The 14,734-nt window shown below is 41.0% G+C and overlaps 1 protein-coding gene across 1 annotated transcript in view; it reads right to left on the reverse strand.

Moving 5' to 3' along the window:
• Window positions 1-362: 362 nt before the first annotated feature.
• ATP8B4 (ATPase phospholipid transporting 8B4 (putative)) overlaps window positions 363-14,734 on the reverse strand; it is a 154,015-nt gene continuing 139,643 nt past the window's right edge. Inside the window, exons 24-28 of the mRNA XM_075007201.1 lie at window positions 10,710-10,793; window positions 9,797-10,039; window positions 4,567-4,705; window positions 2,700-2,830; window positions 363-512 (exon numbers count right to left, since the gene is read on the reverse strand). Coding sequence (XP_074863302.1) covers window positions 363-512; window positions 2,700-2,830; window positions 4,567-4,705; window positions 9,797-10,039; window positions 10,710-10,793 — 747 coding nt within the window. The remainder of the gene's footprint in view (window positions 513-2,699; window positions 2,831-4,566; window positions 4,706-9,796; window positions 10,040-10,709; window positions 10,794-14,734) is intronic.

Genomic DNA, 14,734 nt, shown 5'->3' on the forward strand with positions numbered 1-14,734 from the left:
TGTTTTGCTATGGTAAATGATTTTCAGAAAAGAAATAAAATCAAGAGAGCCCTTTGATAATATTGTGTGTTGACAACAATCTTGAACATGCTGTAAAATATAGCAGGTTAAACACTTCCCACGAAGTACTCGGCATATACAGCTGAAATTTCATGCTTAATGTTTACAAAGTGGCAAAAAGTGCAAAGATATGGCCAATGTTTTTTAAAATAAACTTGTTCTCTTCTTTGACACAGTTTCACAGTTCTGTCACTGTTGAAGCTGTTCACTGTCTCTGTTGTTTTCTTACATAAATTTTCAATCCAACTGATGCTATTATGCACGGTCCTTGCTAATGCTGATGTTTGATGTGAATTATTGACTCACATATTCTTTCCAGATGTTATAAGTTCCCCAAAGCCCTCTTGATGAGAAAAAGCATATGCAGATCTTCTTGAGTATGTTCTGAACACCCGACGCGTGTGGCTCTGTAATGGTTTCTGCCTCCTTCTAGCCCTCTGCAACTTTCGAACCTTAGAGGGGAAGGAAGTTTCCATTGATAGGTGAAATTATTTTCATGATGTTAAACTCTGGCTAATTTTTCAATATTAGTAATACTGATAAGGCCTTCATAATGGAAAAAAAGAAAAAAAGACCCAAACCAATGACACAAGTGAAAGAGTTTCCAGTGGATTCCAAAATAACAACACCTGCTGAAGCCACCAATGGACTGTTACAGAGGCAACACATTCTGCTGGGCGGAGGAAAGGCCATGGGGAAGATTCTGTGGTGTGCCTCTCGAGGCAAGGCTCAGAACTTGCAGCTCAGAGATAAATGGAACTAAAATGACTTTAAAGCACCTTTATACACTCCCAGTCCTAGGTCATCTGGCATAACAGCCCTGGGGACTGTATGTTATGGCAGCATACATGGGCTTCCCTCTGTACAATAGCACTGCCCGGAACCTCTGCAGTGCTGCAGCTCTTTCTCTTATGGCAGAGTTTACGAGAAGGTCCTTGGAATGCAGCCTGATGGCTGTCTTCCCTAGCGTTTGTACCAACAGGGACTATGTCCACAGCTGAACAGGGCTTTTAGGGCCCCTTTATTCCATTCTGGCCCAGTGAAGTACAGCAAACAGGGTGGGGCTGAAGATCTCCATACCCCTCCCACCTTCCCCAGAAACCAAGAGTTCAAATACTAGATCTGTTGCTGATTGTGTATGAGAGACTCTCTGTCTCTCACAAATCACTTAATCTGTCTCTTCTTCCACATCTGTGAAATAGGAATAATACTTAACTACTTCAAACATCTGTTGCGAGGAGATTTTAGTTAATGTTCATAATAGCCCTTTGAAGATGTGAAGTGCTGTGTGAGTGCTATTAAAAGCAATATCTAATTGAGCATCTTGATGATAATGAAATCAGGGAATTAAAGAGATATTTGGATTATTTTGTCAACTGCTTTTCCGTCCTTCATAATTAATGCTTTTAAAAGTTGAAAATAAATGCACAGTGTATGCTGGTGCAGAACTATGACCTGCCCAGACATTGTTACACTAATTTATACCCAATTTAAATAACTCGAATGACTAGACAAACACGCATCTTACAACAAAGAGACTTTAACAGCAGATTACAAAGGGAAAAGTGTGAACTGAAATTTATGCTCAAATCCGATACTTTGAGGCTTGGTCTTAATACAGATAGCAATTACCTAATGCGCTACAAAGACAGTTTCCTTACCTTTGATAGTCATAATGATCTCAGGCAGGACACTTAGCATTTAGCTCCCCCTCCTTCTTACCTCTCAACCCTCTGCCCCCTTTCAGGCCTATGTATCTGATGTCAGTTTTTATTTCAATTTTTTTTATCCCTGTGTTATAAAACCATCATTGATGTACTGGAAATGCCATAGCTCCAGATCTGAAGAAGTGAGTCTGCCCCACAAAAGCTTATCACCTAATAAATTATTTTGTTAGTCTTTAAAGTGTTACATGACTGCTTGCTTGTTTTGTTAGAATACAGAATGAGTATTCAAACACAATGGGGATTATTACATTGCTTGATAAATTACCATACAGATAGAATATAATTTATAACTTTATTTTTCATGTGTTTTCATGAATAGTGGAGGAATGGCAGAAAACAATCTATTTGTTAAGGTTTGGCATGGGTTCGAGTTATCTGGATTTCTATTCTAACACATTTTCAACAGCAATGTGAACTATGTGAACTATGCCTTTACAGTCAACATTCACATGTGTAGGGAAATCAACATTTGGCCTAGAATATATATATACCATAAAAATTCAACTATTGGGATAGGACATCACTTATTATTCACTCTTAACAATGTAAGACCTTATTACACTCCCAATAATTATATGGAAGCTCACATATAAGTTAGTTTGCTTTAAAGGTACTTAAAAAGTACTTCCCTTTCCTTTTTTTGTAAATTCTTTGAAATTTATAAATGAAATTAAAAAATGCTGACCTCAAAGTCTATTATAAATTAAATATTTTTTTCACTTCCTGCCCATGCTAAACTATATAGAGTCAATAGTGATGCTTTGAGAGAACTATATTCTCTAAATATGGCATATTTCCCTCAGTAGTTATATAAGAATTATAAATTCAATCTGTTTGGAAAAATTTTAGTTCCCTCTATAGGGGGGATGTAACGATTAAGAAAAACATCCATATTACAGAATTAAGTCATACCTGATCGGCTAGTGTTGGATTTAAATCTTCCTTCAAAAATCGGACTATTATTATAGGCACGACCGAAATCACAGTAGTCAAGAGAATGACAAGCCAAACACTTATCTGGCCCAGAGAATTACGTGAATTTCCTATTGACACAAGAAAATAAAACATTAGTTAGGCATAAAAGGCTGTAGTTAATAGTTGACAGTTATAAGATGTATTATCTTTTCTTTAGGTTAACGTGTTTCTATTTTTAAAAAGGTTGAATTTTTCTAGAGCTAGAAATACTGCTGAAATGACAAAAATTTTTAGCAACATTTAAGTTAATGTCTATACTGATGAGAAAACAGTGGTTATACTCTTTTTTTTTCCATATCTAATTCATCATCTACTTTTGAAGTTTCTGATAGTTTGGTTTTTTTTCTAATGGCCACATGACAATCTCCACTCTTTGCACGAATACTCTGATCACCTTATTCTTTTTTTATGTACAATTAATGACAGAGTTATATATAAGGCGTCTACACTGTATTAGGCACTAATTCTGAAGCACCAGCAAATGGCACCAGTTGGCTTTCCCCCTAAAGTAACATTACAAGCTAAGTCCTAAAGGACAAAAGATCTGTATCTAGTTGCTTATCATCTGAGCCATCCAACATACATTTAACTAATCCTTTCATTAAGCAGTAAACACATTTTCAATCCATCTGGTTAATTATTTTCTTTTATTTAATACTACTCGGTTTCCCTCCCAAATCACACTCAGGTGTTCTGAACTGAGTAGCAATTTTCTGGTTTGGTTTGGTTTTGTCGTAGAATTTTCTGTCATAGAAAAACAGTCCAACCTACACAACAGACAGGTCACTGTGGCATTCTTTGGCTCACATGTGACTAGATTTCTAGTTGACCATTTAGCAAACCTGTTAAGTTTGTACTGGTAAGTTTGCCAATAGTATCCTGTGGACTAAAACAATTAATCCATTTGTCCATCAAAAACATTCAATGTCATTTAACCATGACTCTGATTATCAAGAATTCCAAGTGCACAAGGTGTAGCATGACTATCTACACCATTAAAAATGTTTATATTCTCCTAGGATTTAGTGGACACGCTCATAGGGTAGTATTGTTAAAAATCTGATTGGAAATGCACAAAGGGTAAGCAAAATAGGACTGGAATTTGTTCATGAAGGTTTTTCTGAGGTTTGGATAGCAACAAGTATTGCTGGAGGATTTTGATATTATCAAATTCTATCTAGCTCCAGCTGTCCTTATTAGCACAAATAAACTCATCTGAAGTCATCAAATAGCTTTGGAAGATTTCTGATGCTTTAAGTGTCTCGGTGTTGTGAGAAAAAAGGACTTCCGCTTCCTGTAGCTTGCACTGGGCTACCAAAACACATTTGAGAGAACATGGTCATCGTCTGACTTCAGTGACATCCTGCAGGGGCTCATTAACTACTATCTTGGCCTTATTTGGCAGCACACACTACATCCATAATTTTTCTGACCCCATTGTGCAGAGGAGTTTTGTGGATTCCTGAGATGGTGGGTTCTGGTCAACGTTCTGAGTTTTAGTAACAGGCAAACCGCCCCGCCCCCCCCCCCCCCCCCCCCCCGCCCACACACAAAAAAACCCACCTCTCTAAAATTCAGATTTCACTTCACTAATTTACTTACTCTGTTTATTGTCACCCAGGCCTCTCAACACAGCTAGTTTGCTTTTGTAAACTTAAAAAGCATTAACATTACTTGAGCACTATCAGTTCAGTTAAGCAAAATTTCCAATTCCTTTATGTACTTGCAAGATCTCACTCTATGCAGATTGTGGCAAATTGCATAAATAGTGCCTGTATAGTCTCATAGCAGGTAACAGACTCACCAACAAAAGGAAAGTGGCTTGGGAATATACCAAAAATTCCATTACTGTGCATTGCAAATAAAATAGCAAAATATACAGCTATGCTACCCAAGATGAAAAAACGATTGATGGCAGTCCAATAACTGGTATCCAAAGCTATCTGCAAATAAAATTAGACAAAACGTATTATACCAAAAATCTTGAAGGGCTTGGAAAATATACTACAGAACTTATTCAGTAAAGTGTCATGTATCTAAACAGACATGGGATTTGAGATTTTTTTTTTAATTATACAATGTTCTGGATCTGTTCAGCATTTTTTAATTTTTTCTGTCACATTCTCTTTTTTTTTTACAATTTTTTAATTGAAGACATTGAAAAATGCACCAAAAATGGAGCAGACAGTTTATTCTATCTCATCCCCATGCATTCATAGTTTTTAGGAATTTAATTTAACTTCCTAATGAATAATTCTTAAAAACACTTTTTAAATGGACAGATTAATACTTATGTCCGAGTTTGGATATATTCAAGTCCAGGAGCAAGCTTTTAGTTATATTTAAGTCAGGCAAGCAAGTTTTGTATCTTTCAAACAATAAAAAAAATAAATTTAGGAACCAAGATGCAAATAACTTTAATTATATGCCATAATATGGCTCACTTTAGGACTTTGTTTTGCATGTTGCTGTCAGGGTGAAAAATTACATCAGAATAAATAGCTTGGTGAAAAGTGTTCATCCACTGATAATGATAAGGCGCTTGGTTTTGTCTTCTATAATATTTTTTCTATAAGTTCGTTCAAGAGAGTAGTGATTGTCTCGTTTCACCCACATGCTATTAGGGCATTTAGTGCACTTAGCTGCAACATTCTGTGTATGTCTATATTGCAATTAAACATGTACAGCTGGCCCTTGTCAGCTGACTTGGGCTCATGCAGATCAAGCTAAGGATCTGTTTAAGCACAATGCAGACATTTGGACTTGGGTTGCAGTCTGACCTCTGGGATCTTTCCAGTTCATGCTGTCCTAGGGCTGCAGTTAATCATCACCTGAGCCAGAACTCCATGAGCCTAAGTCATCTTTAATTGCACTCTAGACATACCTTCTAAGTACATGTGCATGTCCCAGATCTGAAGAACAGCTCCATGTAAGCTTGATAACTTGTCTCTCTCACCAACAGAAGTGAACCCAATTAAAGATATCACATCACCAGCCTTTTCTTTCTAATATCCTGGTTCCAACACAGCTACAACAGTGCTGAATTCAGAATATTGCAATTAGCGTAGAAGGAACAAATGTAAGAAATTGGTAATGGTAAAACTCATCAATAGCTAAGTGTGTTGGCAAAATATATGCACAAATTAAAGGTAAGTCCACGTGTCCGCCGAGACTACCAATCAACATCCAGTCACAAAGTTGGTGCAATAAATAATTAAATAAAAATAGAGGTGCTGGGCCAGTTCTGATTTTTAATATTAACAGTTTCTTACATTTGTTCCTCGAATGCACATGTAGATTCTACAATACTGAGTAAAACTCTCATTAAGAAATTGTGAAGCATATAAAACCACCTTAGATTTGGCAAAAGGTTTGTGGATATTCTTCAGCCTTTCACAGAATCCTGGAATACTTCACCACTCTGTGCGAGAACCACCAAAAACTTCCTATGAGATTTCAGGTTCAAGAGTACCACAACTCGGCAGATGTAAACCAAATGAATCAGTGCTGAAAAACATACTACACATGCACCCCCATAGACCAGAAGCACTGAGCTCTGAAGAGCTCTAATGACAATAGAAGTATTACCACCACTTTACTCCACACATGCAATGGTTGATTTCAAAACACATCAGGCCTGCTGACAGTATTCTGGCCCCCAGGCAGAACAGTCAGTAGGCCCCCACACGTGCACAAGACACATGTGCAGTATGCCTGGCATTTGTGCAGTGCTACATCTGAGTTGCGCTTCTTGTACCCTGAAAATCTGCCCTCCGCACTGCAGGATTGTCATTTTCCCCATGCCCACGGCTCCCACACGAGGCTGTCCCTCAGGGGGTCAAGGGCCTTGGACAACATCCTCACTATGCTCCAGGCCTTGCCCCTGACTCTGCCTTTTACTGCCCCTACTCTGCCTCCACTCCACTCCCTCTTCCAGTCACTTGCCCCTTCTCTTCCTTTGTCTCTTTTCTTCTTGACCCTCCCCACACCCCTTCCATTCCTTCTCCCATGTCCCTTCCATGAGTGACATGGCCCAGGGGACTAGCAGGGATCTGTCTCCCCTCACCTCCTGGGCATTGTCGAGAGGTGAAACTAATCAGCCCCAGCCAGCTCAGCTCCCCACAGCCTGTTCAGCTCCCAACTGTGTTGCTTTTCGGAGGGGGCAGAAATGTTCTCCACACTCCTTAGTGGTGGGAAGCAAAGCAGACTGAGGCCAGGTCACTCTGCTTCCCACTGCTGACCAGGAGTGTGGGGGACTGGCCTGACCCCTGCTGCTGGCAGCAAGCCCTCCATTAATCCTCTGGGCTGTGTTGCTTGGAAAAGGGGCTTGGGGCACGGGGTGGGGCTCCAGCCCAATCTGCTCTGACAGCTCCCAGCCACATCACTCCACTTCCCACCACTAGTGAGTGCAATAGTGGGCCTGACCCCTGCTACTGGCCTGAAGTTCCCTGCTAGTCCTCTGGGCTGCTCTGGGCCCAAACCATGGAGCACGGTGTGCTTGCCCCAAACTGCACAAGGGACAGGGCCTCTACTCCCACATGCCCAATGGGTAGGTGGCCATCTGTCTAATCGGGCACACTCAAAGGCCCCACTCCTTACCTGTGGGCATGGCCCTGTCCCTCCCCTCCAAGGCCCCACCTCTACTCACCCCATTGCCCTTCCTTCTGTGGCTCACTCCACCTCCCAGCCTCACTCTGTTTGACCAGGCTGAGGCAGGAGGTTGGAGAGGTGAGGGCTGTGGGCTCTGGGAGAGAGTTGGGTTGTGGGGTGCAGTCTCTAGACAAGAGAAGGGGCTATGGTGCAGAAGAGGGTGAGGGCGTCAGTGCTTATCTCAGGTGGCTCCCAAAAGCAAGTGGCACACCCCTCCAGCAGTGGCTCCTATATGGAGGGGGGTTAGGGGTTTACACATGCCCCTGCTGACAGGCAGCATCCCTGCAGCTCCCATTGGCCAGATTTCCTGGGAACCTTCCCTCCCCAGAGGCTGCAGGGGTTCTGCCAGATGATCTGGGGACCCTTAGCCTTGCTGCACTGCTGTCAGCAACTAGGGGTCCCCCAGGCTCTTTGAAGTTGTCCAAGCCCCTGGGCAATTGATCTTTTATCCCCCCACACCCCCACCAGCAATCCTGAATGCATGCAATGGTAATCTATGCCAGCACAAGTGAGATTATATTCAGGCCTAAACTGTAAAAACTCTCTTCTGGAAGTTTTATAGTGTTTAGGAATAAGACATCAAAAGGAAGAAAGAACTGTTTTGTGGTTAATTCAAAGAACTAGGAGTCCCAAGACCTGGGTGGTACTGCAGGCTGTGCCACTCTCTTCTCTGGGTGGTCTTGTGCAAATCACTTAGCTGCTCTGGGTCCCAGGTTCCCTCCCTGTAAAATGTGGTTAGTACTAGGGCTGTATTATCAGACTCAGGTAAATAATATTTATAAATTGCTTTGAGAACCTAAGAAAGAAGGAGCTATATTACAAAAATGCAATTCGGATCTACGACGACAGATCATTCTAAAATCCTCTTTCCATTACGTTACCCAATAAATATGAATTCTGTCAAGCTTCTTTCATTTTTTTAATGAACGTAGCACTTAAACTGAATCCTGACCTTATCTTGATTTATGGTTCACCAGCATCCCACAGCTTAATCATGCAGCCACTACATACATTTATTACATGCTTCCTTATCAATAGCACACTTTGAATTTTTGATTAATTTGTGAAAATTATAGCTATCAACTACAAATCATTTATTGTCAGCTTGTTGTGTCAATGTGAGCAACTGTTCAATCCCATCATAACACTAGGTAACTCCACATCTAAAAGCAAAACACAACCAGTATTCTGACAGGTTGTTTAACTAAATATTTGCCAGTCCCCCCACACTTCGCACTCCTGCAAAAGGCTGACAGAAAGGGAGCAACCTCGTAAAAATTCAGTTCCAGAATCTAAATTATTCTCTCCTGCTTAGCAGCTCAATCAAGTGTGGCTAATGTGCCTACTTTCTCACAGCCATGACTCTTATCCCTGCTCTTTAATTTCTTAATTGCTCTCACCAGGTCCCTGTTCTCCTGGGAGACCTTAAGCAGACTTTTCTGGAAGTCCATATCTTCATACCCGACAAGTAGGACGAGGCATAAGCTATGTCTACACTAGCCCCTTTCTTTCGGAAGGGGCATGGTAATGAGCGAGGCTGGAAGATGCTAATGAGGTGCTCCCATGAAGATGCAGCGCCTCATTAGCATAGTGGTGGATGTACACAATCTCAAAGTGCTGCTTTTGGAATGCATGCCACCTGTGTAGACAGGGGCCTTTCAAAAGGATGCCCAGGACTTCAAAAGTCCCTTCTTCCTATTTGGTTTTAGGAAGAAGGGGCTTTCAAAGTCCAGAGAGTCCTTTAGAAAGGCCCCCATCTACACGGGAAGCATGCGTTCCAATAGTGGCACTTACAGATTGCGTGCAGCCGCCATTATGCTAACGAGGTGCTTCACATTCATGTCAGTGCCTCATTAGCACCTTCCAAACTCCCTCATTACCATGCCTCTTCCAAAAGGAAAGGGCTAGTATAGACGTAGTTATAGTGGGGTAGGTTCTCTTTCTTAATTCAAGGGAAAAATTTTAACTTGTTCACCACACAGTCAAGTCTGGAATTTGTCCATTACAATCCTTTGCATTCAGCATTATAATATCTCACAAAAGGGAATGGTTTTACATATCAGAAAACTATTATTACTGACACTGACAAATATGCGAATTACCAGCCAAACTTTCTCAAATTGTTTAAGGCCTCATTGGGGACAGCATTCTCAGATAAGTCTTTGATTACTGAGCTCTTTAGCCTACACTCAGAAAAACATATCAAGCTGATGAAGCTGTTTCTAACAGGAGGAACACCCTAGTTTAGGCCATTAAGTATTAATATGTGAATTTTAGTAAATACCTCAGTCTCCTGTAGCCTTAAACATTTAACAGGAATTTGTGTATTTAGAAATGAGAGTACTGAAAAAACTCAATACCAAACACAAATCTTTAACTTTTACCTGAACACTGACTACAATAACTAAAGATGTTGCGACGGTAACAGCAAAAGACTGGTAGTCAACAATATGTTTTCCATCACCAGCTGTGTCATAAAATGCTCCATAAGGGATGAAGAAAAGGACGAAAGAGGTGTAGATTCCATGTGCTAAGCAGATGAAAAATCTGCGTTTATTGAATAGTAGATTTAGTTGCCCAGGTTCATAGAGTTTTCCATAAGCCATGCTATTCTGCTCATTCACATCCTGAAACAAATGCATTTGGATAACGTTACTTTAATAATGTCAGAAAATATTAAAGTTTGTATGCCACAGAATAAAATTTCTGTGCCTTTCATGAAGGGCAGGAAGAATTTCCCTTGATTACAGCACCTTCTCAGAATGGAAGTGTGCTTTAGAGCTAGGGAAGAAGATTCTTTTTCCTGCTCTGTCCCACCAACACTGCAAAGGTGATGGAATATGACCAAATCTACCCTGAGGAGAGCTGCCCTGACATAGAGGCGTCTCCAGTAAACATAGAGCCAGCATAGCTGGCTTCCATGCTATGACCCCACTCCTCCAATCTTAGTGTAGGGAGCAAGAGGGTCAGGTAAAGTTTGTATATAACACACACAATGCACTCTAGCAATCTCAGTTCCCCAGGTGTGGGGACTATCTACTGTAGAGGCTAATGCTTAAGATTGTGAAGAACCAGTCAAAGACAGATGGCTTCTTAAAGGACTACTGCCTGATCCTGGCACCATTTGCAGGGGCTGGTTCCCAGTATAAATTAGAGCAGTCTGAGGGTCAGATAAATAAAGGGAATTTAATTATACATTACTTGCATTTAAAACCGACTTGTTAACGATATTATCACACCATTTACAGCTTCCATTTTAGGAAATTAAGACATGCTATAAATAAGATAAAATTGTACCTGGTCAAACAAACCCATAGCTAGTACAGGCAGCGAGGTATAGACAATGTTGAAGAGGGTAATAAACCACGGGTCATAAACAGTCTGAAAAGAAGATGGAGTTGGTAAAGTGAACAAGTGTCATTTTCAAAAAACATTAACAATTATTATTTGTCACAATGAAAAATTCGACAGGATGTTTTACATTTGCTCCCCATGAACAGAATAATTCATTTTTGAAAATAGGTAAAACAATGGCTAAGAGTTTAATGATTTGCTTTCTATGGAGTAGCTGGCAAATCCCCAATGTCTGATTAACTGCTTGGTTAGCGCATTTTTCCTTTTCCCCAGAAAAACATGTAAGCTTATTATACCTAGTCTGGAAATGGCGAAGAGACACAAAGGAAGGATTACTGAACAGCAGTATCAAAATCCCAGGCAATCTCATATTTTTACTACGCATTTGTAGCACACTTGGCTGCTTGACAAGGTTCAGGCGTGTGGTATGGGGAAGGGATTTGGCCGGCCAACATTCAAGTCAGCTTTTCTTGTAACCTTTGAGCAGACTGGCTACATTTTAGCTCATCAAGCAGGAAGCATGTCTGGTTCCAACCCAGGAAAAATGGCCATGTCTGAATTAAAGCTTGAAGATCCTATACAAGGATCAATCTGGATTTATGCCCTATCCTTCCTAGCAACTTGAAAGCATATTAGCCCATTGCTAAATTTATACGAAATTTATACAAATAGTAACTTGCAAATCTATTGAGTGAAGAAGACGTTCTTCTAAGCATCTCTCACTTTAAAGTTGCATTTTATTTATACTCTTTTTAGTTTCCTTTACATGAAAGTTGTAGAACTATTTTTATAATGAAAAGCCTGTCTGGCAGAAAACATATTATACAATAAATAAGGGGTGCTCTGATCCACCTGTTTTATATTTCTGCAATTAGCAGAAATACACTGGAGAAATGCAGAAGGAATTGAACATACTTGAAGACATAGTGAATAGTAACAGAAAGGTAGCCGTGTTAGTCTGTACTCCAACAAAACAAAGCAGCAGAAATGTAGCACTTTAAAGACTAACAAAATGATTTATTCGGTGATGAGCTTTTATGGGACAGATCTGAAGAAGTGGATGTTTCCCTCAAAAACTCATCAGCAAATAAATCACTTTGTTAGTCTTTAAAGTGCTACATTTCTGCTGCTTTGTTTTGTTGAAAACATAGTGTTCCCCCACCCCTCTGCAATTTTAGACAGCCACTATATCTGCTAAGAGCTGGGGATAACTATTTCACAGGTAATATAAACCTTTGAGGTTACCAAAACCTTTGAGACTAATCAAACATGTTATTTTCATCTTTTCAACTGTGACTTGTTTATATTGTCTGGCATAATACAAGGGCTTTTTTATATTCATGGGTAGATAATTGTTTCCATACTCTTCTAAGAAAATTTTCCCTTAAATCCCTATAATGTTGACACTGACCTGTTGTCACCAAATAGTCTCATTTCTTAAGCAAACAATGTCAGTACAGGTTGAATCTCCCTGATCCAGCACCATTGGGACCTAAACTGTTGCCCCAGCTGCCAGGACACCCCACCCTGGATTGGCAGCAGCTTTGCATCCCTGAGAGTTTGGGTTCCCTGCCCAAGGCCTACAGTGGCTCTCACCCAGCAGGGCTGCCTGCTGCTAGACTGGATGAGCTCCCAGCTGCTGGCAACCTCTGTGGCAGGAGCTCTGCCAGAGCATAGATGCTAATGGACCAGAAAGTCCCAGATCAGAGAGATTCAACCTGTAGTTGAAACTAGTGTGATTCACAACTTTCCTAAACAAGGGCCTAAAAGATGTTCTGCCACAAGCACTTAAAATGTGTGTCTTCCCTGATATCTAAAGCTGCGTCTACACGTGCACGCTACTTCGAAGTAGCGGCACTAACTTCGAAATAGCGCCCGTCGCGGCTACACGCGTCGGGCGCTATTTCGAAGTTAACTTCGACGTTAGGCGGCGAGACGTCGAAGTCGCTAACCTCATGAGGGGATCGGAATAGCGCCCTACTTCGACGTTCAACGTCGAAGTAGGGACCGTGTAGACGGTCCGCGTCCCGCAACGTCGAAATTGCTGGGTCCTCCATGGTGGCCATCAGCTGGGGGGTTGAGAGATGCTTTCTCTCCAGCCCCTGCGCGGCTCTATGGTCACTGTGGACAGCAGCCCTTAGCCCAGGGCTTCTGGCTGCTGCTGCGGCAGCTGGGGATCCATGCTGCAGGCACAGGGTCTGCAACCAGTTGTCGGCTCTGTGTATCTTGTGTTGTTTAGTGCAACTGTGTCTGGGAGGGGCCCATTAAGGGAGCGGCTTGCTGTTGAGTCCGCCGTGTGACCCTGTCTGCAGCTGTGCCTGGCACCCTTATTTCGATGTGTGCTACTTTGGCGTGTAGATGTACCCTCGCAGCGCCTATTTCGATGTGGTGCCGCGCAACGTCGAAGTTGAACATCGACGTTGCCAGCCCTGGAGGACGTGTAGACGTTATTCATCGAAATAGCCTATTTCGATGTTGCTACATGGAAATAAGCTATTTCGATGTTGGCTTCACGTGTAGACGTAGCCTAAGAGTCTACAAAAGTGTAGAAGGCTGCAAGATCACAACACAGAAACAGTTGCCCTAAGCTTACGTAGCCTGTGTGGGTACTTGAGCCCCACAATGGGAAGCTGATTCTGCTCCTACTGAGGTCTATGATAGACTTCTGTGGTAGCTTGAGCAGGTCCCAAAAGTACAGACATCACATGAACCAGGGCACCATTCCTGAATCCTTATCTACAGTCTTGTCAGACTACTGCTAGCAGGCTGGAGTAGAAATTAAGCTCTCTAATCTATATGTCTATTTTAGACACTTATATAACCTCCATTAGCACGGATATCTAGCCACCTCATTTTTTGCAGTACTTCTCTTTACCATATCCCTGTGAGATAGTGTTGTATTTTTGCTATGTACAAAAGACCAAGAATATGAGGAAATCAAACAGACATGTCTGGGTTTCAACCAACCATATTCTCTAACTCACAAACATGTATAAGACCTGGCTGCTTATATAAACTGCTACTCTTTGTGGTTCTGGTGGCTTCTGCAATAAAGACTGGAAAGTCTTCTAGAGGGTTCCCAAAATGTTTAAAGAGATATTACCCAGTCCTAATCAGAAGGGAAGTATTTATCCCCATTCTAGAGATGAAGAACTCAGAACCTACGCTGGGCTTGCACAGTTGTTCTCTGGCTCTTTTTTAGCTTCAACTTCACATACCAATGTTACTGGAGGCAACAGAGATTCAAATGTATGTGAGAGGAAAAGAACATTCATCACAACTTCAGTTGCAGCAAGAGGCAGCGCTCAAGAGATGTGTGGTATGGGGATGTAGCAGTACCAAATCGAGTCATAAGTGAGCAATACATTAGATAAGATTCTGCATGTTACTTCATGAGGGTCTCAACCAGGCTGTTGGGTTTCTGTTAAAATCAACTAAGTATCAAAGTCCTAAAACTGAAACAGCCCTAAAGATGCATTCATGGAAATCTTTCTAACAAGGTACATCTATTTTATTTTTGCTAATGATTCACAAAACAAGACTGGTCTTTGAATGAAAAACCCGTATTTATAGAAGATAAGAAATACTCACATAAAAGAGTTATTATGTTTTCTATAATTCCCCCCTTCTAACAGATTAAAGTGAATAAGGAGATACTATAGTGTCTTGAAACATCAAAATAGCTATCAAAGCTCTTACTTAATCATTGGCAACTATTTTTTAATGTTTTGTAATTGTGGACAGTGAAGGAGTAAAGCTGAGGTCACACTTAGGCCAAGGACTTACTGGCATGCATGTGGTTTTGCCAACATTTCTTTTATATAGAATTACTGATCTACTTAAAATGACAGTATTGTTGACAAGACAATGTTGTGCTGAATATTTTAGGGTGAAAATACACACACTTGTAAAATGAAGAAGCCTTTTTTTTTAATAGGAAAACTTAGGGCAAGGTGGCACAAAAAAAA

Source organism: Carettochelys insculpta, chromosome 12, assembly GCF_033958435.1.
Source record: "Carettochelys insculpta isolate YL-2023 chromosome 12, ASM3395843v1, whole genome shotgun sequence".
NCBI lineage: Eukaryota > Metazoa > Chordata > Testudines > Carettochelyidae > Carettochelys > Carettochelys insculpta.